At 34.0% G+C, this 22,344-nt stretch overlaps 1 protein-coding gene across 5 annotated transcripts; it reads left to right on the top strand.

Moving 5' to 3' along the window:
* Positions 1-1,980: 1,980 nt before the first annotated feature.
* Positions 1,981-20,684, top strand: LOC120329277 (uncharacterized). Of its 5 annotated transcripts, XR_013479513.1 has the most exons (18): positions 1,981-2,344; positions 2,826-2,966; positions 3,459-3,603; positions 4,054-4,179; positions 6,841-7,566; positions 8,182-8,263; positions 8,686-8,885; positions 9,828-9,996; positions 10,759-10,850; positions 11,270-11,490; positions 12,046-12,225; positions 12,886-13,074; positions 13,547-13,683; positions 14,394-14,540; positions 15,213-15,342; positions 16,292-18,147; positions 18,918-18,962; positions 19,551-20,684. XR_013479513.1 is itself a non-coding variant. In XM_078118314.1 (16 exons), exons 1-16 carry the CDS (start codon positions 2,177-2,179, stop codon positions 16,517-16,519), a joined length of 3,081 nt encoding a protein of 1,026 aa, XP_077974440.1. In that variant the 5' UTR covers positions 1,981-2,176; the 3' UTR covers positions 16,520-20,684. The 5 variants fall into 5 exon arrangements, 2 of the variants coding, with proteins under 2 accessions (XP_077974440.1, XP_077974441.1); XR_013479512.1 differs by having other exon boundaries at positions 16,292-18,962; XR_005567731.2 differs by having other exon boundaries at positions 18,918-20,684.
* The last annotated feature ends 1,660 nt before the right edge of the window (positions 20,685-22,344 follow it).

Raw genomic sequence — 22,344 nt, forward strand, 5'->3', positions numbered from 1 at the left:
TTTCAGCATGTTCGCTCAGAACAAGTACAAGGATGGCAATTCATTTATCACAGTGAATAGAATGATTCATTACACAGTACTACATGAAAATACATCTGAATCTATGTCCTAGGCTACTCGTGCATATCCACGAGCAATCGGAGAGAAGCATAAAATATGATTGAGCGTATTAGACAATTTTAAGCATGTCAAAGGACCTGAATGACATAGAGATCTTACTGCTAATCGTGATTTAACTACTGAACCCGGGAGCAAAGTGAATATAACCCGGAGAAGTGAGTAATATGCGACACACAAATGATAAAACAAGGACAAAAGCGACCTCTACTGTCGATGATGATTTTTTTTAATGTTTTTTTTTCAATTCCTTGTCTCATCGATATGCTGATTTTTATCCTAAATTGGGATTTAGTAAATATTTTTTTATTTTATTCAAGTATTGAAGCCACATTGTGGAACTATTTCAACCTTACGTTAGATCAGACCTCCTTCACCCTTCATATTTCAGGTTTGACAAGGCCAGTCTGTTCTGTTCTACTACAGTTCGCGTAAACACAGGTCACACTCACAGTACTCGGTACCGGTAGGATAGGATAGGATTTACATATTTACCCCGGGGGAGAGGAAAGCCGATAAGACGGCTTATCCATATGGCGAACCACGGCCTCTCGTCCGGTTACCATTTCAAGTCGGGTATGGGACTAGTTTTTACTGTATTGTTTGTTTTCGGAAGCATGGACTTGGTGGTGGAGGAAGCCGTAACCTACCAGCGGTTACGTGAACCACCCAACGACGGCGAGGAGTCCAGCAATCCTCTCGCACATAACCATCCCTGCATGGGATTCGAACCTGCGAACCCACGCAGAGTAATTAGAGGTGCGGTGGCGAGCGTATTCCTAACGCTTAGCCCGTTGAGCCACACCGCCGCGCCGTAGGCTAGTACCGTAGGCTAGTCTGTGAACGAAGCGTCGTGTTTCGTGTATTTGTTGGACACAATTGGATATTTTCAGATATGGATACCGTATTTTGCTAAGTTGTTGTTGTTGTTGGGTTTCCTGGTGTGCATCTCGCACTCGACCCTGTGTGGGTTGAAACGACTGCAAGCCCCGAACCCTGCAGTAGGCCTATTACTGTATTACAGCATTATTACCGGCATCGTACCGGTACCGTACCGGTACCTACTGTGATATGTTTGTATGTCTAGATTGCGCTTTCCTTTAGTTTATCGTGCAGTGCAATTTGGTGGTTTTGTGTTGATATGGAGGCCCAGACCAGGAAGGGTGTGCACTCAGTGATGTCTTTCAATGTGCATGCATTCTTGGAATCAGAAAACTATGCCATACCGTACTGATTTAAGCAGGCTTAAAGAAGGTATAAGTATACATTTATATTTACATGTATTAAACCTTTATAAAGGTTTTGCCAGTTTCCATGATTTTCCCAATCTCAGAATGTTGTATTTGTTCATTGTTTGTGTTTTGTGTATGATTTTTTTGCGGGAAAATCAAAATATACTTATATTTACAAGCTAAAGTTTATATGCTTGTGCAGTTACCCTAATACTTTAATAAAGCACACAATCTAAATCTGAAGATAATTCTTTTGTCTGAGTTGGTTGTCTAATTATCATTTTTCATTTCACTTCGAAAAATTATATATTGCTGTTTGAAGTTGACTGATGAAATCTTAGAGTACTGGCTGACTGGGCTTCATACAGTCATAGGTATTTTGTAAATAAACAACTAACAGTAAGGCACAGTTTTCAAATTCCAAGAATGTCCCGTCATTTGGTTCAATAAACAAACACATGAATTTATTACCAAAGAAGGACGTCTGATGTCCTTATTGAAAGACAACAATATCCAGACGTCCCCGAAAGAAGGGGTGGCTGTTCATGGGCAAATTGGGATTCTTTGGAAAGAGATTATGTCGCTCAATCTGTTACAGTCTGTCGTACTTACTAATGTCTCGTTGTTTGTTTAATCAAGTTTTCTAGGGTAATCTTTGGTTAATTGTATATCTGAGTTTTTGAAACCTTAATGTTGATGACTGTGTAATATCATCTGCATAACAATTTGTATTCACTACGTTCACTCTTCAATTAAATGAGTTATGGATGGAAACGGATAAATAAAATTTGGAATAGGCAGTCTTGGGATATATCCTCAATGACCTAATGATGCCGGCAGAAACAAAGGCCCGAAATTGGGCTGTTGAATCGGATAATGCAGTCAAAGCTCTTGTCGATATTCAAAGTATGATAGATATTATGTCCGAGCGACTTGTTGCACTTCGTGATTTGCGACTCCAGGAATTTATAAAAGATGAGATTCGATTATTGGAAGTATGCAATTTATTTTAATTTAGTAACTTATTATTAATGGAATTTGTAAATTTTTTTTTCTTCAAAATTTCTTTATTTGAATGCATTGACAATGATATAACAAATTTTTTCAGTCATTGCTAAATCTTTTGACTGTCTTTTTTTACATTTTACATACTACAAGATTTTAGACCGTGTGTAATTTAATAAAAAGACTTTCCTGAATACATTCTAATAAAATAGAATTGACTATATTCAAGCAGACACTATAGCACAAGGAAAATTCTCTCTTAGGTCAGGCATAACCTACCCTGTTTATGGCATTCCGGGCATATGTAGACCAGATTTTAATTCAGTTTTAAGAATTTTCATATTTTTCAATATCATAAAGTGAAAATAATTCCCTCCTTCCCTGTCAATGTTTTGAGGATGAAATTTGTATAAATTTTTATGTTAATTGATATTAATTTTTAACACATTGTCTATATTATGTTATATCTAGGGCAAACTCATCAAACATTTCTGGAGGCAGCTCACAACCAAATGCAAAGTTCCAAAAAAACACTGGACAGTTGATTTTCAGACGTACCCATCATTATCACAATGGCTTACTGTTGTTGGCATAAATAAAGATGTTAATGAGGTATATTCAGTTTGAGGAGTATAGAGATAAAAAAAATATGAGTATGATGATAAAATGGACTAAATTTAAAAAGAAAACATAGGCTTGACGTTGACGCAAATAGGTTTTTTGTGAAATGAAGAATGAAAATTAAATTGAATGAAGCAAAATTTGGAAATATTTAATAATGTTCTTCAATGTTTATCTGTAAAATTCTAGAATATTGAATTGTTTGACTAATGAACTCCATTGGTTTTTCATTGGTTGTTAATTTTAGCTCTCCAGGCTAATCTGGTCTGATCAATGCTCGTGTAATTTTTGAATATTTGATGAAGATAATTACACCATATGGCGTTATAAGGAATAATCATTACCACAAGCAAAAATAACATTTCTTCATACTTAAGATTTCCACTTATGTTTATATTATTTTTTATATTTATTATATGATTTAGTATGAAATCGTGATTTTATGATATGTTTTCAACGTTCTTCGACTTATTTTGTTTTTAGATACTAATGAGAAACATAAACTCGGTGGAAACATTGTTAGAACAAGGTGAACATGAGGTCTCAACAATTTTGCTTGAGAGCGGAGGTAACTCTGAAGATAAAAGAAAATTGTGGACAGCTTTATGTCAATTGAAAGAGTTTAAGGGTAAGATTCTATCAATATGGATCATGTTAATTAAGGGTGATTATCAGTCAATTCAATTCAATATTGTATTTTTAAGAAATTTTGAAACTCTATTTCCGACCCGCATTTATATATATATATATGCTACTAAGTTTCCATCAATTTGGATCATGTTTAGGGTGAATATTAGTTATTCCATTTTGGTAATTTAAAGAAACTTCCGAAACTCTATACATTTTTTGTCCCGTCCTGTATTTATAATATTGGATAAAAGTTTTGTTCCATATCAAGTTATTAATTCCTAATATTATTGTTCGATAGTATCATTATTTATGAAAAACGCAGCATGAATGAAACGAGAAACTCTATAGTTTTAATTTCTGCTGAACCCACATATACTTTTTGTGAAATGATTAATTGTTATTAAGCCTTAATTGAACAAGTATTATATTTTTGTGGAATGTGCCATAGACAATCAAGATAATACAGAAGGAGTATATTGGGATTCATGGTGTAAAGAATCCGCCGAAGGTTTTCAAAATGGCCTCAAAAACTCCATACAAGATGAGGCATCTAATAATTCACAGCCCAAAGCAGGTAGGTCTATTTTGTTTCAAATCCAAACTCTCTATTGTTAATGTGTTGATATATTTTGAGGTCTTTTCACAAACATACATTCTGATATTTGCCTGGTTCATCCAAAATATGTTGTCCTATTAACCGCAAAATGTAAAATTTTCCAACGGTCTGTGTAGCATTTCGAAACTGTCTGAAGTGTGATGTTCTACATAATATGACTCTGAAATGAATAGCGATTCATCAATATTATGCAGAATAATATTATGGTCTTGCTAGCTATCAAGTCCTAAAAATAGATAAATGAGATATACACTAATGAAGAATACTCATTTTAAGTACATTTCTGAAAGGAGTTATGTTTATCAATCTGATGGATTTAATTTGGTAATGGCTACCCAGACAAATATTAAAAGAAGGATCACCTTGGAATGCGCTAAAGGATTTATTTTTAACATACAGACCTAAATTTGTGCTGCCTGTGACGGACAGCTGTGTTGTATATTATTATAGTATCTATGCTCTGACACCAGGCAGGTTTCATTTCAAACCCCAAAATATACCATGTTTTATTATTTTTTGTTATAATAGGGCTACTGATACTGCCTCTTATTCATAAATTATTTATATCTGGCTAGATAATCTGATGATATTAGGTTGAGTGTGGATCATCTGCTGTTATTTTGTAAGATTTTATTTAAATGTGAGACATCATCGCGCTTACAAATGATGAAATTTACTACCAAACAATAAATGTTCTTTCAAAACATTTTGATGTATCATAGAAGATGTAATTCGAAACACATAATGTTGATTTTTGACATTATCATAGTAGTGTAAAATTTCTATGAAGTTAATATGGTTGGGATGTTGCTGTGCAAATTTGTGATATCTGCTATTAGTGATTTAGGAATTGATATCTTTAGCCCAATCCAATACTGTATTACTTCATTGTACCAGTTTGTCAAAATATTTTTTCTCTTGAGGGAAGGCAGTGTACTATTTAGTCATTAAGCTTGACCATAAATTCTATATCTTTGACTTTTACAATTACAACCCCCAACAATGACATCTCCTCAATCATAATACTGTAGAAATTATAACACTAGGCTTATAATTGCCTCAAGACATTAACATTACTTTGATAGGCTATAGAACAAAAGGCATTAGTTTATAATACTTCATTACAGCCATATTTTAGGGATTTACAGAACACTAATTACATGATGTTATCTCCCCTTGAGCATTCAGATATGTAATTAGAATATTATGGTTTTGCCTGGTAATAAGTTTTTAATAGGCTCAATACAGATATATGTGTGGTATATATATATAGGTCTCAAGCATCAGATGATATAAAATGATTGAAACGATCTGAAATTATAGACCATTTCTTTTTTTCTTTTTTAGATATTAAATATATAAATATAATAAAGACTTTTTATAGCTATTTTTTTATTTTGGTCGGTTATATTATGTACCAGATAATAAAGGAGCCGACAGCCATCTTGTTTTTGTCTGCTGATCATTGGTGGTCATGGTTTACTATTTTTTTTTGCGCTTTCGAAATTCAATTAAACTCGCAAAATTTACAATCCTGTTGAGTTGATCGTAATAGCTATTCAACCTAGTTAACTGTAAAATACTAATTCAAAGTTGCAAACTTGCAATAAAGCTGTTGACTTTGGGTGAACTAATCGCTGGGGTTCTGAGTTGAATAGTAGATATGCTGAGTTTGTATTATGTATATCGTATAATATATTTCGTAAATCGCTCTTGTAGAATCAAACTTGAACTACTGATTTGCCTGATTCAGGGAAAATTGTTTGTTTAATTTAATTACCGGTAGCTTTTTTAGTACAATTCATCTTTATACAAAAATTAATAATAAACGTATGATTTCTAAAACAAACCCAAATACACATTAAGTGTAATGCCATCTAATTTTAATAATTTCCAACAATTTAACGTCAAATATAAATAAAAACATAGATGAACCTCAGTCCTCAAATACAAATGCTTCATCATCAATTACCAAATAGCCTCCTCATTGATAAGCCCACCTTTTTATTATTACAGTATTTGTGAAACCTCTATTATAAGTATACTATAGTCTATAGGTACCATGATTGTGTGCCATGTATATAATCAATTTTTGAACCATATTAGTATCGTAATCTCGAATCTTATATCCTTAGAGTAAAAATACGTACCAACAAAAGTAGCTAATAGCATTATATCTAATTTTGGTTTGATTTTGATAAAATAAACATCATACTCTTTGGTGATTTGGAGAACTAATTTTTTTTTTCATTTGAATACATGTGGATACACTTTAAAATTCAAAATTTTTAACGGAATCTCATAGCATTAAATTAAATAAGTAATTTCGATGCGAAGTTGGTAGTCGAAGACTCGAAGCTGGAGTCATTTTCCAGATGATTTTAAAGGAGATTGAAGTTGAAGTCTAGTGTAAAAATTATTTCACTCCACAGCACTGCTTTGTACTTAAACCTTTTTCATGGGTTAGTTTTAGGGGGTATACTTGAGTTAATATATTTTTATTTGATTGCTAATTAGGGATGCTTTTATATCAGTGCTGTGTTCTGAATTTGAATATTGGCCTTGCACATGTGAAGATGCGTGAATCGTTCATTTTCTAATTTTTTTGTCATAATTCAGAAGTGGATCACAATGAAAATTTTCGAAGAATTGATCAAAATTGTGCAAACACTTCAACAGATGAACAAAGACATGCGAACGATTCTCGACCCCAACGGAAACATGAAATTCTAGTCCATACAGCCTCTGGAAGGACTACAGCGCCTTCATGGGCTGATGGGGATGGCCAAATTCAGTCTCCCCCAAGTCCATCACAAAGCTCCAGAAGTTCTCTATCGTCGTGTGGTCCACCTTCTCCACCATATGGTGCTAAGCTACATGGTTTTCCTCAAAACGCATATGATGGAGGCACTCGAACTCCTCCTGCGAATATGTTTACCCCCTCTTACATGCGTCATTACGCTCAAGATCATCAAAATGTCTCAAAAACTCGTTCAGGCCAGTCGTCATTGACGAACACTCCGCCTCCAGTTCGAGCAACAAAATCTTCAGAATCATCGATTCCACCTCAAAATAAAGCCGCAGCAAACTTGCTTCTACCGTTTGGCCCTATGAGGACCGCTCGCTCATACGAATGGCAAGTTGGGAACCATATAACTAATGTAGGTGATGAGAGTTTGACAAATTCTAATGTAAGTCTAACCTCAATCAATACTTTACCGCCACCATCTTCATCTGGAACATCTGGATCAAAACTGTTTTCTAGCGGCAAGAAAAGAAGGAAGCACCCAGGAAATATAGTAATTGGAAATAACGAACCACCTGATTTTATTTCTTTGGTCACAGGTATGATCCTTCATTATATTGAATCGAAATGTTACTTTTGTTAATATTCTGTATCGTAATATATCTTTGAATTATGATGGTCCATAACAAGTTTTCAAAATAAAGTCAATTTATGATGCCTCTGATTGATGCAAAATGTTTTTCTTGTTTCGTTTCTGCAAGAACTGAGGATTGAATTGTTGAATATGTTAAAAAAAAATTTCAACTGAAATCTTTTCTTTTTATATTCATGCATACTCAACCTTATTCATCTTGTCATTTAATATTGCCACATTGAAGCTAGTACATGCTTCGGCTGTTTATCCAATGAATATTGCAATGAATCTTAAACAATGTTTACATATTAAGTTCCTGGAAACGCTGAAATTAGAATAAAATCCCTTTGCAATCAATAAAACAACCATTAATGAGAACCTCAGTTTTGTAGAATTTCTTTCCGCCAATATTATTCAGGGCTTGAAATTTTGAAGGCCTTTATTAGTTGATGTTTAAATCATAGGCTCTATCACATTGTTGAATTATTTGTAACTCGTAATATGCCAGTGCCAGTTTCTCTCAACTATTTTATTAGTAGTATGGTATCTGGTTATTTTCATATTTCTACCAATACTACAGCTAACAGAAGATCATCCCAAACTCATATATCTCCTGAGAGTGGTTTATCGACTTGTCAAAGTGGATCTCCGATGTCGCCTAGGTAAGTTTAATATTACCTGAAAAAATATTGATTTTTGATTTCAAAAATATTGCAGTAGAAAACATTGATAGACCACGGGGAATCTTCTGATTTCTTAAATTTTCAAAACTGTAGAATATAAGGCTTTAATTAGCTGGAAATGTCGGACTCTAGAACCTAATAATATTCCTTTGAAAATTTTCTAAATTAACTTTTGATATTATGTCGAAGACACAGCTGATTTCATTCATCCTGCTAACTTTTTTCCTTGTTACATGTTTACCGGTACTTCGTTATCCTATGCAATCGAGAATTACTCCTTCAAAAATTCATTGATGTCATGATACCTTTGTAAAACACTTCTCATCTCTGAGAGGAATTTTCTCAGGAATGGCTCAAAAATATTATCTTGAATAGGCTAATGATTATAATTTGATATCTAGAACGCCGATGACACCTGCGACTCCATTCAACAATGAGATGTGGATGCAGCAACGAGATTTTTCTCCTGTTGTTCCCCAAACACCTAAGACACCTGGTAAACTCAAGGGTGGATTTCGTGCAATCAAAGATAAAATTAAGGATAAATTTGGAATGCGATCCCACAAATTAAGAAGAAACAAGAGTGAAGAAAGAGTAGCTGGTATGTGAATTGATAGTAGACCCGATGCTGTTTGTTACCATTTGGTGATATTCTGAGCGAAACTGTGGCTTGTGAGGGATGAGTGTTACCATAGCATAGTGGTTAAAAAACCAGGGCTTTTTCGAATACTTGATGATTTCAGAATCTTAGCGAATTTTGAGTACTTGAAAAAATTTAATTGTATGTGATTTTTTATTGTGATGGGTCCTATGGCACAAAAATTACTGGAAACATGTAATCCATCACTTCAGTCAGTTTCACATACAATAAGAAACATGTTTCATCAATAACTCACCAGAAAGGAGCGTCGTATTACAGATTTCCATTGTAAAAATATTGATTCAATAAAAAAAATTGAGGACGTCACCCTGACTTTTGGAGACCAAATAAAAAACAAGATGCCGGCGATTCGGAATTTTCGTGTGAACCGATTCAAATAATTCACTATTCGATTCGAATATTTGATCCGAAATGCCCAGTCCTAGTAAGCACTTCGGGTTTGACTATCTTGGTGTTGCAAGTTGAAGACCTCCAATGCTGTGCCCGTGTCTTAATTCTGAGCACATTATGGTACGATACATCAAAGTGGGAACAGTGCTAAATATTGTTGAGATGATAATATAGGAGGACCCAAACAGAAACTAGGTCATTTTGAACATATTTTAGAGAAAAGTTTTATGCGAAGCCTCTTAGTACTGAAACTTTGAGTACAATCAATCACAAAAAGATTACTCAATATAGGTAGATTTTTCTTCATTTTCGAGGAATGATTTTTAATTAAGAAAGTTATGGCTTCTGATTTTATGAGTCACCCTGTAGGTGGTTGTAAATAATGGCAATAAGTAAAAATAAATGAAATAATTAAATAAAAATACTGATTAATAAACTAATGGGAAGTTTATATTATCAGTTATCAAATCTCTAATTCTTATTGTTTTGCAGATGAACCTGCTGTCTTTCCAACGCATCACAAAATACGTTCGGATACTTTTCCAACCATAAATGCGTCTTCTATTATACAATCTTCTCATGCGACACTCAGTACAAATGATTCTCGACATAATTCAACACATTCTTCCAGTTCTTCTATTGCTTCAAACCAGCTAATGAGGTATGTCATAATTGAATACTGGCCATAGTAGACAATTTTATTCTTTTATGGAACAATGGGTGGAGGATTTACTAATTTCACTTTATTCACACAATTGGTGATGTTGGATTGAACAATAAAATATTTCGTTTGTAAATACGATATACCGCTAAATGTATTTTTAGTGTTTTGTATGTTGACAAGTCATTCGCAATCATATTTTAAGAATATCAAATAACTTCTGAAAAGTTATTACAACATCTATGTTTTCTATCAAGGTATACTTTGCAATATATTTATAAGTTGAACAGGCATGAAACTGTAATTTTTTGGGGCAGGCTGGTAGTGGCTTTCGAACATCCAAATGTGCTGTGTCTTGGTGAACCAATTTTCCACAACGTTTAAATATATGGCTATCGCTCGATTTGTTTAAAAAGACTTGAGAATCATTGATTTCGTAATTTGCAATATTTCAGTTCTGGGGTTGATGAAGACAGGGCAGCTAGAGCAAAAATGTATATTATGCAAAACTCCTAATCTGCGACTTGTTTTTCTACTACATTATCTTACTTGAACTTAAGCCATAACTTGGATGCTCTGATATCTAATGATTGTCAATAGTATACCTCTATCAATCAGCCTTATTCAAATCTGAAATCTTTCATTTGGCTTTGTAATTATGATTGTCGTTTCGAACATATGAAAAAAACATTTAACAAGTTGTTTTGGGATATCAAACCTTTTATGCTATGTTCATGCTTGAATTTAAATTTCTATTGATAGAATGCATAAAGAGTCTGCATCGTTTGATGCTGGAGCAGGTCTATCATCTGGCATGACAACACCTGGGGAAGCTTCCATGTTATCTGGTCGAGGTAATTGTTGTTAAAAATTATTTTGATATGTATTGAGCTGTGGTAGAAGAGTCTTCGATCCAGGAATCTGGTATAAACAATATATTCTGTGAAGAGTTTGAGAATATTTGAGGCAAATTTCAGTTATGATATATTCTCATTCTTATAGTTTACTTCACATGGAATCTTAGCAGTGTTGGGGTTTTAACGCTTTGCACAGGTTTGTGCGAACATGCTCTAGGAATATTGCAATAACCATACCATTCATTTTGTTTTATTTGACTTAGTTTTCTGAAATGAGGGAACGAGTTGTTAGTGAGTTCTATACAAATAGATCCTGTTCTTATAATTTCGATTTACATCATTGTCTCCTAATGTGATAAGGCATAATGTACTTTAATTAAATAATGTTGAGACAAAATACTATGTCTGTTTTTCAGATTTGAACTTTGGATTTGATTCATACTTCAAAAGTTCATCGACAAATTTTACTGGTACTGATAACACTCTGGTTGCCGAGGAGACAGAGCCTATTTTGGATGAATCAACTGCTCAGCATGCTCAAGATTCAACTCATGAAGAGGACGCAGACTCAATTGCAGATCTTGAGGAAGAGTCTGAGGATATGAGAGCGAGAGTAAACTTGATGAGACAAACAAGCGTTAGTATATTTATTGGAATCAATCGGCATCCAGCGTCACATGAATACTTTCCTGTATTCAGGATCAATTTATTTTTGTAGAGTTTGAAATTTTTACAAAACAATCATGATTATTAAAATTTTTTCACATAGAAATTCGAAAATGAAATGAGTATTGAAAATATTCAGAGTATTAATATTATGATTCAAGAGCTCTAGCTTAACTTTCTATTGGTCAAGTATCAAATCAATTTTGGGTGGTGAATTGTTTAAATGTAATGGCATTGTAGACTTCGTAGCTTACACATTTCAGTTCAAATCCCATGCCCCCCTCACACCCAAGATGTAATAAATTGTACAGGCAATGTTGAACTGATCCGTCCAATGAATAGCAGCGGATTGATTAGAAATCAGTGGCCGCTCATATAGGGCCTTCTTTCCGGAGCAAAAGCCACGAATAAGAGTCGTTTTAAATATTTTCTTCAATAATTTCAGTTAGTCTTACATTCTGATCCATACACACAACTTTAGTAACACATCGGATAATGGATGATTTTCTTGATTGTTTTCATGTAGACTACCAGCACAATGCACGATGAATGGGATATACCATGGGATGAACTTGTTCTGGGAGATTGCATAGGAAAAGGACGAGTTGGAGCTGTATATAGAGGAAAATGGCACGCTGAGGTCGCTGTCCGTGTAATATACATCTCTCACGTTGATGACACAAAACTCAGAGCATTCAAACATGAGGTAAATTGCATATATTTATTCATTTTTAAAGAAAAATGATCTTAATTGTAATAGTTGGTACTCACTTGAAAGTACTATTTAACAACTAATTTTAGTTGATGTGAAATGCATTTATTAATAATATTAAAGGTGAAATATTTTAGAAATGTACCATGTAGACCAGTGGTTCTCAACCTTTTTTCTTTCATGGCCCACTTTTGTTGCACGAAAAATTCTGTTGCCCATTTAATTGTTATGCAAGAGAAAAACTACGGGAAAACAAAAAAAATTCTTTTTGTAATGAAAGACATTTCCACTTAAATAACAATTGAAATTAGATTTACCACTCAGTAGAAAAAACAGCATCATCAATGATGATTCATCATTCATTGTTACTACGATCAAACTTAACTAATTTTAGTAATTTATTAGTAACTCGAGCAATTTTGAGTAGGTTTGTCTCTGTGACCCAAAAGTAGGCCATGGGCTATTGGTTGAGAACCGATTATGTAGACAATCCAATTGATTGATTCTTGATTATGTGAAAATATTTGAAGTAAAAAAAACTATTGTAAATTGAACAAAATTGTAGAGGCATGTTTTTATTTATATTTCTTGACATAAGACTAATGACAACCTGACATTTATTCTTTTCAACCCATCCATTATTTCTTTTTCAAGGTGATGTTGTATAAAAAAACAAGACATGATAACATTGAACTGTTTATGGGATCATGCATGAATCCACCTAGACTTGCTATTATTACCGGAATATGTAAAGGATATTCACTATATCAACTTATTCGATCGGCAAAAGATCAACAGGTTCCTTTGAATAGAGCCAAATTTATTGCACAGCACATTGCACAGGTAAATTCCGTTTTCAACTTTTTTTGTTTTTGCATAATTTGAAAATAATATTTGAACATCACCTTTGGACTTATGGTGCTCCAGAAGTGTGTGTACCAATATGGAGGTAACTAATTTTGTTCGCCTATTTTACATCAAGTTGTGTAAAGGGACTGAAACCCATGGAAATCGGAATAAAATTATGGCCTACCCTAACCACACTACGGGAGTACCAACTTTGTTAGCATCACAGATTACACATCTTGGGTTCGATTCCCATGCTACCCCAACTTACCCAGGGGGGTAATAAATTGGGTAGGTGATAATAGTCCTTATGTAACATTAGATATCAGTGGCTGCTTGTACAAGACCTTGTTCCGATCAGAAGTCGTTGAATAAGCGTTGATATAAAAATTAGCTAAAATAGTTCCTGATGCAATGTTTAAGGAAACTTACAATTTATGTGTTTATCTTTATGCAACCATTTTTCCAGGGAATGGGATATCTTCACTCTAGAGGTATCATTCATAAAGATTTAAAGACGAAGAATATATTCGTGGATGGAAATCGAATTGTTGTCACTGATTTTGGGTTGATGGGCCTTCATGCTATTTCAACTAAATCTATCAGGTTTGTGAAAATGATATGGACAGGATGTCTATAATATACTAATGTTATGGTGAAATGTTGTCTCTTGAATTGAAAATATGATATTTTTTTAATGTTTTGTTCGACTATGTGAAAACACTTTAATGTGTTAGTACCGGTATAAATATGCTTTTTTCAAAATAGCAGTCTTCAAATTATACTGTTCATGAAGTTTAAAATTTTTTTTAATTTCAAACGTGATTTATCGATATCATATGTAGTTTGTTGAACACTAATTAAAATAAAACAAACCTGGTTGTGTTGAGAACTGACTTTATAACAAATAATGAAATGTATTCGGAGTCTATGAACACCATGTATTGTATACTGATTATTCTGCACTATGCATTCATGTGAAATTTATCTTACGAATATCAATTTTCACTGTTATTGTTATGTAAAAATTTTTATTGAATCTTAGTCAAAGTCATATTTTTTATTGAATCGTTCCTTAAATTTATAAATAGAATTAATTTGGTTGATTTAAATTTAAAGTACTCAAAACAATCCAGAGGTGTTACATTTTTCAAGATTAGGAAATTTGAACGAATTTATTAAACATGTGAATTGGAAACCTTTTACTCAGAAAGTAATCAAAGCTGATTAAACACTTGTAATAATTCAGGTATTTCATTATAGGGTAAATATTATCAAGTTCAAAACTCAGTTTCCATTATTATACTTTTTTCTAGGATAAAGCCATTGACTTTGCAAGTACCTGATGGTTGGTTATGCTATATGGCTCCTGAAATCATCCGAGCATTATCTGTTCCTTACAATGATATGGACGTTGTTTCCTCCCTTCCATATACAAAAGAATCTGATGTCTATGCTTTTGGGTGAGATATCTAACGTTATATTTAATTCAAGAGTCGTGCTGTGCACTAACACAAATGTATTTCTGTAACGTTTCGTCTAGTCAGACAAAACGCTACAGAAATACATTTGTGTTAGTCAAATAGTATGTCATCTTTATTCTTGCCACAGCATCCTTGCGTTACACACATACGGATCAACTTCCACAGAGGTATAGACAAAAGTAAGGTAGTTAGTTAGTCTTGCGTAACCCCACCTGATAATTATATTCGTAGTTATGCTTCCCGTGAAGACTTTTCTGGTATTCAGGCAATTGATTTTTGTGAACTTCATATTCCAAACATAGCATTCTTGATCTATTGTTAACAGTTGTTGGGCAAAACAATGGGTGCTCCAGAAGTGCATGTACCAATATAGAGGTAACAAAATTGTGTTACACCTGACCTGTGGTACGCACACAATGAGTATATTGGTTGTACGCGATTTTGAAACTCGATACTGTGATTTGGATCTGTGCTTCAGATTAATTTGGTGTTTTATTTGCAAATATTTTGGAATCTAAGTTGCCCCAGTTTCAATGATCCTTTCTGTTATGATGGTAAATTATGTTCATGTTCATAATTTATCCAAAAACAAGAAAACAGCTGCATCTCAATTTCAATGCATATTTAGTTCGGATTTCTTCTACTTTTCAGCACTGTTTGGTATGAACTTTTGACTGGTTGTTGGCCTTTCAAAGACTATCCAGCAGAATCAATTACATGGCAGGTTGGAAATGGAAAAAAACAAAGTCTTGCTCATTTACAAGGACCGAAAGAGCTTAAGGTACTATTACTCACTCAAAAACCCCAACTGGTGGGCATAGCATAGGCCATCTTTGGCGTTTGAAATTATTACCCTGGTATTTACAGTTTGTTTGTAAGCTACAAATGGTGTTGAAATACTCGTACATTCTGCAGTCCTATTATACTTGATACACCTGATATTAATGTTCAGTCTACTACTACTTTTGCAAAAGCCATTTTGGTGCCAGTCATTTTCCAAATACCCGCTCATTTTTGACAAAGTAGAACCATGGATTATTTCATTTTCAACATCTTATTTACTACAAAAAAGGTTTTTATCCATGACAATATTAAGGAATTGCCTTTTTCTGTGGAAAACGGGGTGTTTTAAGATTGTATCTGTACAAAATATATCCAAAATATAAAAAAAAAACTCGTTGTAATTCCCAAGCTCGTCTGTCTCATTAAAAAACACAACAATCTTTGATTAGTCTACCATATATTACGGACCATTAAGTGCACCGAGTTATGAGTCGTACTGTAAATGAATTGCTGAGATTAGATTTCTATCCATACATAAGTCATTGTGCTATGAGGCATAACAGGTGCTGGTGCTGGTTTTGACAGTAGGCAATAAAGCTTACAGTCCATTCGATCCTGATCCATTCGACTTGTAAGGCTCATGATCGATTTTTAAGAAAAAAAAAGTATTTTAAGTGCATCTTACAGTCCATAGAATAAAGTACTTGCTTAACAGGGTTTGTAATGCAATTGTTTGTAGCTTTACCTTTTTGCAATGCTTGGGGACAGTGATATTGCATGCATGTAAGGGGGGAAAGTGCAAAAAAGTTCGAGAACCAACGTCTCCATACTTCCAAGTACAATGTGATTACTGCCATATATCGCAAGAAGTCCGTTTCTGCTCCCAACCTGATTCACACTGATTTATAGAGCAATTTTTCAATCTTTGTCTATTTTGTGTTTTCCAGGACATTCTGATGACTTGTTGGGCTTATGAACCTTCACAGCGGCCAGATTTTTCAGACAATGGAATTATGGGACAAATATTACGTTTACCGCAAGCAAAAATGATTCGAAGGTCATCTCAACCCATTAGGGGCAGACAAGGCGCTGCCGCAAATCATAGTCGTGAACGCATGTTTGACCCCACCCGCATGTTTGATCCCACCACAGTGTTGCATGAGCTAGCAGAGTAATATATCAATCAATATAAGTTTTGTTACTGATTGACGCTTTCGGTCTAGTTAGCTACTTGTGGAAAGTTGATCATATATGAAAAAGCAGGGCATGGGCCATGCGTAAAGCACATTGGTTATGGCATAGCTGAGGACAAGTTACTCATTCACAATGACAATTTCTAGCAGGTTTATCTTTTAAAAAATTTGACAACGATCAAGATATTCGGATTTATTCAGGATTATTTCAGAAAGTAATTCTCTTCACTGCCTGCTGAGTTCTCAATGTGATGTTACATTTTTTCATCTTTATTTGTTGTTAATTATGCCTCTGCCTTCATCATTTTTTTTTTCATTGTTTTTGCTTTCATTTTTGATCACTTCAATTCATTTTCATTTGTTTAGTATATTTCATTGTGTTGCTACAATGCAACATACACAAAGTATGGACTAAAAATGGGTCGTGTTCATAAAATATATGCAAGCGACTTTTAGCTTGGAATGTGAACATCTATTCCTTCCAGTTTTGGAATATGCCTGCCATTCATTCACTCAAATATTCTGATTTCGGTCAACTTTTTTGAGAAAATTGCATATGCTTAAAAATATCATTTTGCTATTCAATGATAAGTTATGTTCATATTGTTAATAACAGATTGAGGAAGGTTAACATTACAAGTTGGATTCATTTTTGGTGATTATGTTTAAATTTTGCTATGAAAAATTAAGATTTCCATCTACAGGACTATTACTTGGCCCTGGCTAGATTTGACACATAAAAATGACAATTTTTTTTTTTAATTTTAAATTTGTAAATCAACATCGGTTAGATAGTTATTGGTCTTGGTCACTTACAGATTTTTTTTATTTGCTGCTTCAGGTGGTAAAATTATTTTCATCAATTATATAGAGATAAAGAAATTTTATCATTGGTATACCTCTAATGATGCAGGCAGATTATGCTTCGACAATCACTTACAATTTTGTTAAATGAAAACTTGATATTTTTTGAATATATTCAGTATTACTTCAAGTATTTATATTTGTAACAGGAGTCTATAACAGATACTAGGCTTTAACAACTTAACAAAGATGTAAAATGAGTTGTTCATTTTAGATATATATTCATTTTCCCATAGCGATTTATCCTTGATATCCTTCTGAATACACTTTTGCTGATTTAGTAAAATACCAGATTTGTTTCCAGTTATTAAAAAGATATATTATAGATATTATTAAAACAGAAATAGTTTATATGTTTAGTTTAACGTATATAATTACAGTCGCTTGCATGAAATGCCTTCGGTTGTCTTTTATATTGAGAGAGAGAGGTTGTGTATTTTGCCTATTTGGTCTTCTAAAATATGCATTCACATTTTTTTTCTAATCTTTTTTGACCAAAATATATATAAGCTTGTAGTCTGCCAAGCAAATGAAAAGATTATTGGTATTTTTGCAATGATATACCTAATTAAAATGCATTTTACTTGTTCTGTGTCGTCCCATGGTCGCACATACTTCAAGAACTATTGCATCATATGCTTCCCACCATGTTATGTGAATATAAAGCCTCTGACATCACATTTTTCAACCTGGCTGTGAGCACAATTATGTTCATTCCATCACAACAAAGAGATTTCCAACTGCATGTGAGTGTTTACTGTTTACTCACATTTATTATTTTTTAAATTGAAGATTTTGTAAAAATGAAACCACATATTAAGATTTGATAATGTCAATGCACTTTAAGCTAATGGCATGTTTGTTTAAAATCTTAGTTCAAGGGATAATGTTATTGGAATTTTGTATGAATCAAGATATGCCAAACATGCTAAATAAATTTTTATGTGTTGATAAATAGGCAGCACAAGGTGCAGATTTGTCCATGGAAATAAAAAATGCTGGTCATTTCTGTTCCAAATATGTCTGTTTGAATAAATGATTCAGGAAGCACTATGTCTTCCATAACAATTTAACAAACAATCATCGATTTTAGGATTATCATATTTTTGAAAGAATTTACCGAGGCATATATCTGTATGTTACCTCTAAACATTTATATCGGAAAATGCTTTAAAATTTGTGTGAAATTTTGTCGCCCCTGAAAAATACTTTCAGATACCTTGCAGTAAAGTGCACATGCTGTGAACTCTGTGTATTATATTCTGGAATAACAATATGATTTTTTTCAAATATATATATATTTACGAGTTAAGACATGTTTGATAATTCGCATAAGTGTGTTCCATTTCAAATTCAATCCCAATTCAATTCAAGTCATGTTTTTGCACTTGTTCATACTGTGTCTCATACTCCAGTTGAGTGGTATCCGTAAGGTTTGTTTATCATTTACCTGAGCAGTTTTGTTTTAATTGAAACTCCATACTTACTATGTCTTCTTTCAATGTTTACTGAACAGGGGCCATAGTGAACCTTCAATGACTCTGGACGACCTTCCATATAGGTAAATGAAATGATAAAAAATTTTGATGAATTTGAATTCCCAGTTGAATCATCCATCTTGAACTGTTAGTTGTAAATGAGATGTTTCCAGCAATCTAAAAATAGCCTGCATGTCAACCTAACGTTTACTTTCTGCTTATAAATTAGGAAATCCATATTGCGTTATGATTATCTACAACAAGGGTGCGCAACCTTTAAAAAACATGAGGGCCAGTTACGAATTGCAGTTACAGGCACAAAAATTTGTGTTATTGATCTTATGACTTGTGTTGTTGTTCTTAAAAGCGAGCTTTTGGGGCATTGAACGTCATAGGCATAGATATTAATCCAAAGGGATTGGAATTACTAGCTCGCACACCATTGAAAATTGACGCTTCTCTGCGGGCCGCACAAATTTTCCTTGTGGGCTGCAGGTTGCACACCCCCAATCTATAATATCCAACTGATCAGCAAATTCAACTGACTTGATTGATATTTTATGGAGAAATGTCTTCCACTTAGAAAGCTCATTCTGTTTAGAAGTCTGTAATATATTTTCGATGTCTGTTGTTTATTTTGTGTTTAATGACTCTTGCTTGCATTTCTATAGATATTATGAAAGATTCAAACCTCTATTGAGTCCGATATCAGCTTCACCATCCAACATGAGTGGATCTTCAATCGATGATATAATTATCATATGATTTCTTCCCAATATTAAGTTGAAATCTAATTTATATGTTGAAATTGTTGTAAAAAATAAAATTTATTGTTATATTACTTTGAAATAGTCTCAAAATACTTGATGTGCTGGTGAATTAGATGTAGATACAAAATCAGATATATTTTTCCATGATATCAAGTGAGGTCAATGTCAAGTCCAATTTAACTAAGCTTATCTATGGATACTTCCAAAATTTAATATGCTTTTCTGATTTGATTGTTCACAAAAATTTTGGAAAATAATCCAAGTTGTCGAAGTACAAGCCTGTTTGGATTAATAATAGAATTCTTAACTTTTTTCATCAATTTATTGACTTGAAGATCTTTTGATGTTATCATTTTCCTACTTCAGTTTTATTTTTCGGTTTAGTATTTGATTTATATCATTTTGTGCTTAGTTTTCTTGGTATCTGCGTGGATATGACTTCTTTTCGTTGTCTGCGGATAGTGGGTCAAGATAAGTTTCCTTTAATGCTGTATGCTTTTCAATGCACCGCTTTCTCTTATTAATCAAGCACTGCTTGAAACAGTATCATAAAATCTTTCAATGCAAGGGTGCAGAAATGCAAGTTTTGAGCCCAAGTAAGGACTGTATTCGCTACTGTTATATAGTTTTGTCGTGCCATGTTCCAAGTAAGCAGAGCCTCCATCACAACTGTTTTTTGTTTTTGTGGATAATTTGCGATCTGTACAGTGAAATACCTTTCTCTATGATCACGTGGACTAGGTGAAATTTCTTTGGATGGAATGTGAAAAGTTTCAACTTCTATTACACATATAGATTTTCTGTCACATGTTCAATTAAAGTAATCTAAATTTTCCGAGTTTAGTCCGATTTCTTTCGTCTATCAATCTGTATTTAAGGGTAACACTTCTCTGTATTTTCTTATGACAATCTTTTCTGTGCAATCACTCTATATTGGCACCTGGGTTATTGTTATATTTTTCCTCCCTCGAATATGAAATTTTGTTACCTTATATGATATTATATGTGATAAATACAATATATTGTGGCCATCCATACAGTGGTTTATCTCGTTAGTCCAACTGGGGCATGTTTGTTCAAACATTGTATAGTTCGACGATAGTGTTGTGAAATATGAACATTCCCAAATGACTGGTTGCTACTGCAATATCAGTTTAATAGTTGGCAGTTCTAGAAGAGATTGAAATTGCTTGTAGTTTTTCCAACCATGAACTACGATAATCCGCGGGACTTAAGATTATAATCAAAAACTATCTTGAATAATTTGTACGGTACTAGCGTTTTGGATCGTCTAACAAGAGCAGTAATTTTCGAAGTGGGCGATATCGCTCCCAGGGGCGAAAGAATTAAAACGGAGCGATAATTCCGGGCGGAGTCGCATTCCCGAAAAGTCAACTTTCGTGTGAAAACCTCATTTTATTCATGTGACGGGGGAATTTATTTATTTCACGAGCGGTTCCACTGGAAGGGAGATTATACTGAGGTTAATTGTACTGGTTGGAAAAAAAGTAAATTTGACGTGATTCTGTTGTGCGTTTTACAAGCGGTGTGGCTCAACGGGCTAAGCGTTAGGAATACGCTCGCCACCGCACCTCTAATTACCCTGCGTGGGTTCGCAGGTTCGAATCCCATGCAGGGATGATTATGTGCGAGAGGATTGCTGGACTCCTCGCCGTCGTTGGATGGTTCACGTAGGGTTACCATATTCGAAAAAGCAAAATTCCGGACAGTGCATGACTATGTCGCACAACCTTAGTCCTAACCGGTACACAAAAACTATGTTCAGGTTGTGCGCCATCTTGGTGCGCATACTTCTTTCTGGAGGTCCCTATTTTCATGAGACCATATATATGCGCTACCGAAATGCTAAGGCTGCAAACGTTGTACGATAGGCTACTCATGCTAACGTTGTACGATACTCATGCTAAAGCGCCAGCTACCGAAATGAAAAGTATTGTTCTCAGTCACAAGCAGAATCTCACACCAGGCAGGTAAGCACACTCTAAATATAGCTACGGGCCGTCGACTGAAAAAATCTCAACTTCAGAGTGAAAAATAAGAATGAGAATTAGATTGTGCCGAAACGGAAGAACAGCAATTACATGCTTAAAACAAATTAAAGACAATCACTACAAATTTACTCTTCTGACCATGCATATTTTTCTGAAGATCTAATTCTCTTCTTGTCTGATTTCAAAAATGAAAACAATTCACTACAGTGCATATCTTTGAAATTATATTGGAGAGTCAACATGCCTTTTATAGTCGCAACTTGTTTCTCTCTTTAGTCCACTGACTTTGCATCAGTGAAAAGACTCTCTCTACATTGACATTGTGGGATGTAACAGCAAAGAAAAACAGTTCAATCCTTAAAATTTCGGAGTGGCATGTGATGTTCGTAGACTGATCGAAATATTTGCACCATTTCTTATGCGTTAGCAGTTTAATAAATTCTTCGTCTTGTAGGTAACTTTCCACAAACTGCTTCAAGTTACAGAATTGGTCAAAGCATTTATCATCGTCCACATCAACCCGTTTACTAATCAGATGTTCCAGGCAAGGCTTTACATCAGGGGGCGGCAACTTTTTGTCGCTCGCGGGCCAAAACCAAAGGTTGCAAGTCATTGGCGGGTCTCATATTTTCAGAATGTTGAAAACCGAACGGATAGCCGATGAATCACACTTTTTCACACAA

The sequence above is a fragment of the Styela clava genome, chromosome 12 (assembly GCF_964204865.1).
Source record: "Styela clava chromosome 12, kaStyClav1.hap1.2, whole genome shotgun sequence".
Lineage (NCBI taxonomy): Eukaryota > Metazoa > Chordata > Ascidiacea > Stolidobranchia > Styelidae > Styela > Styela clava.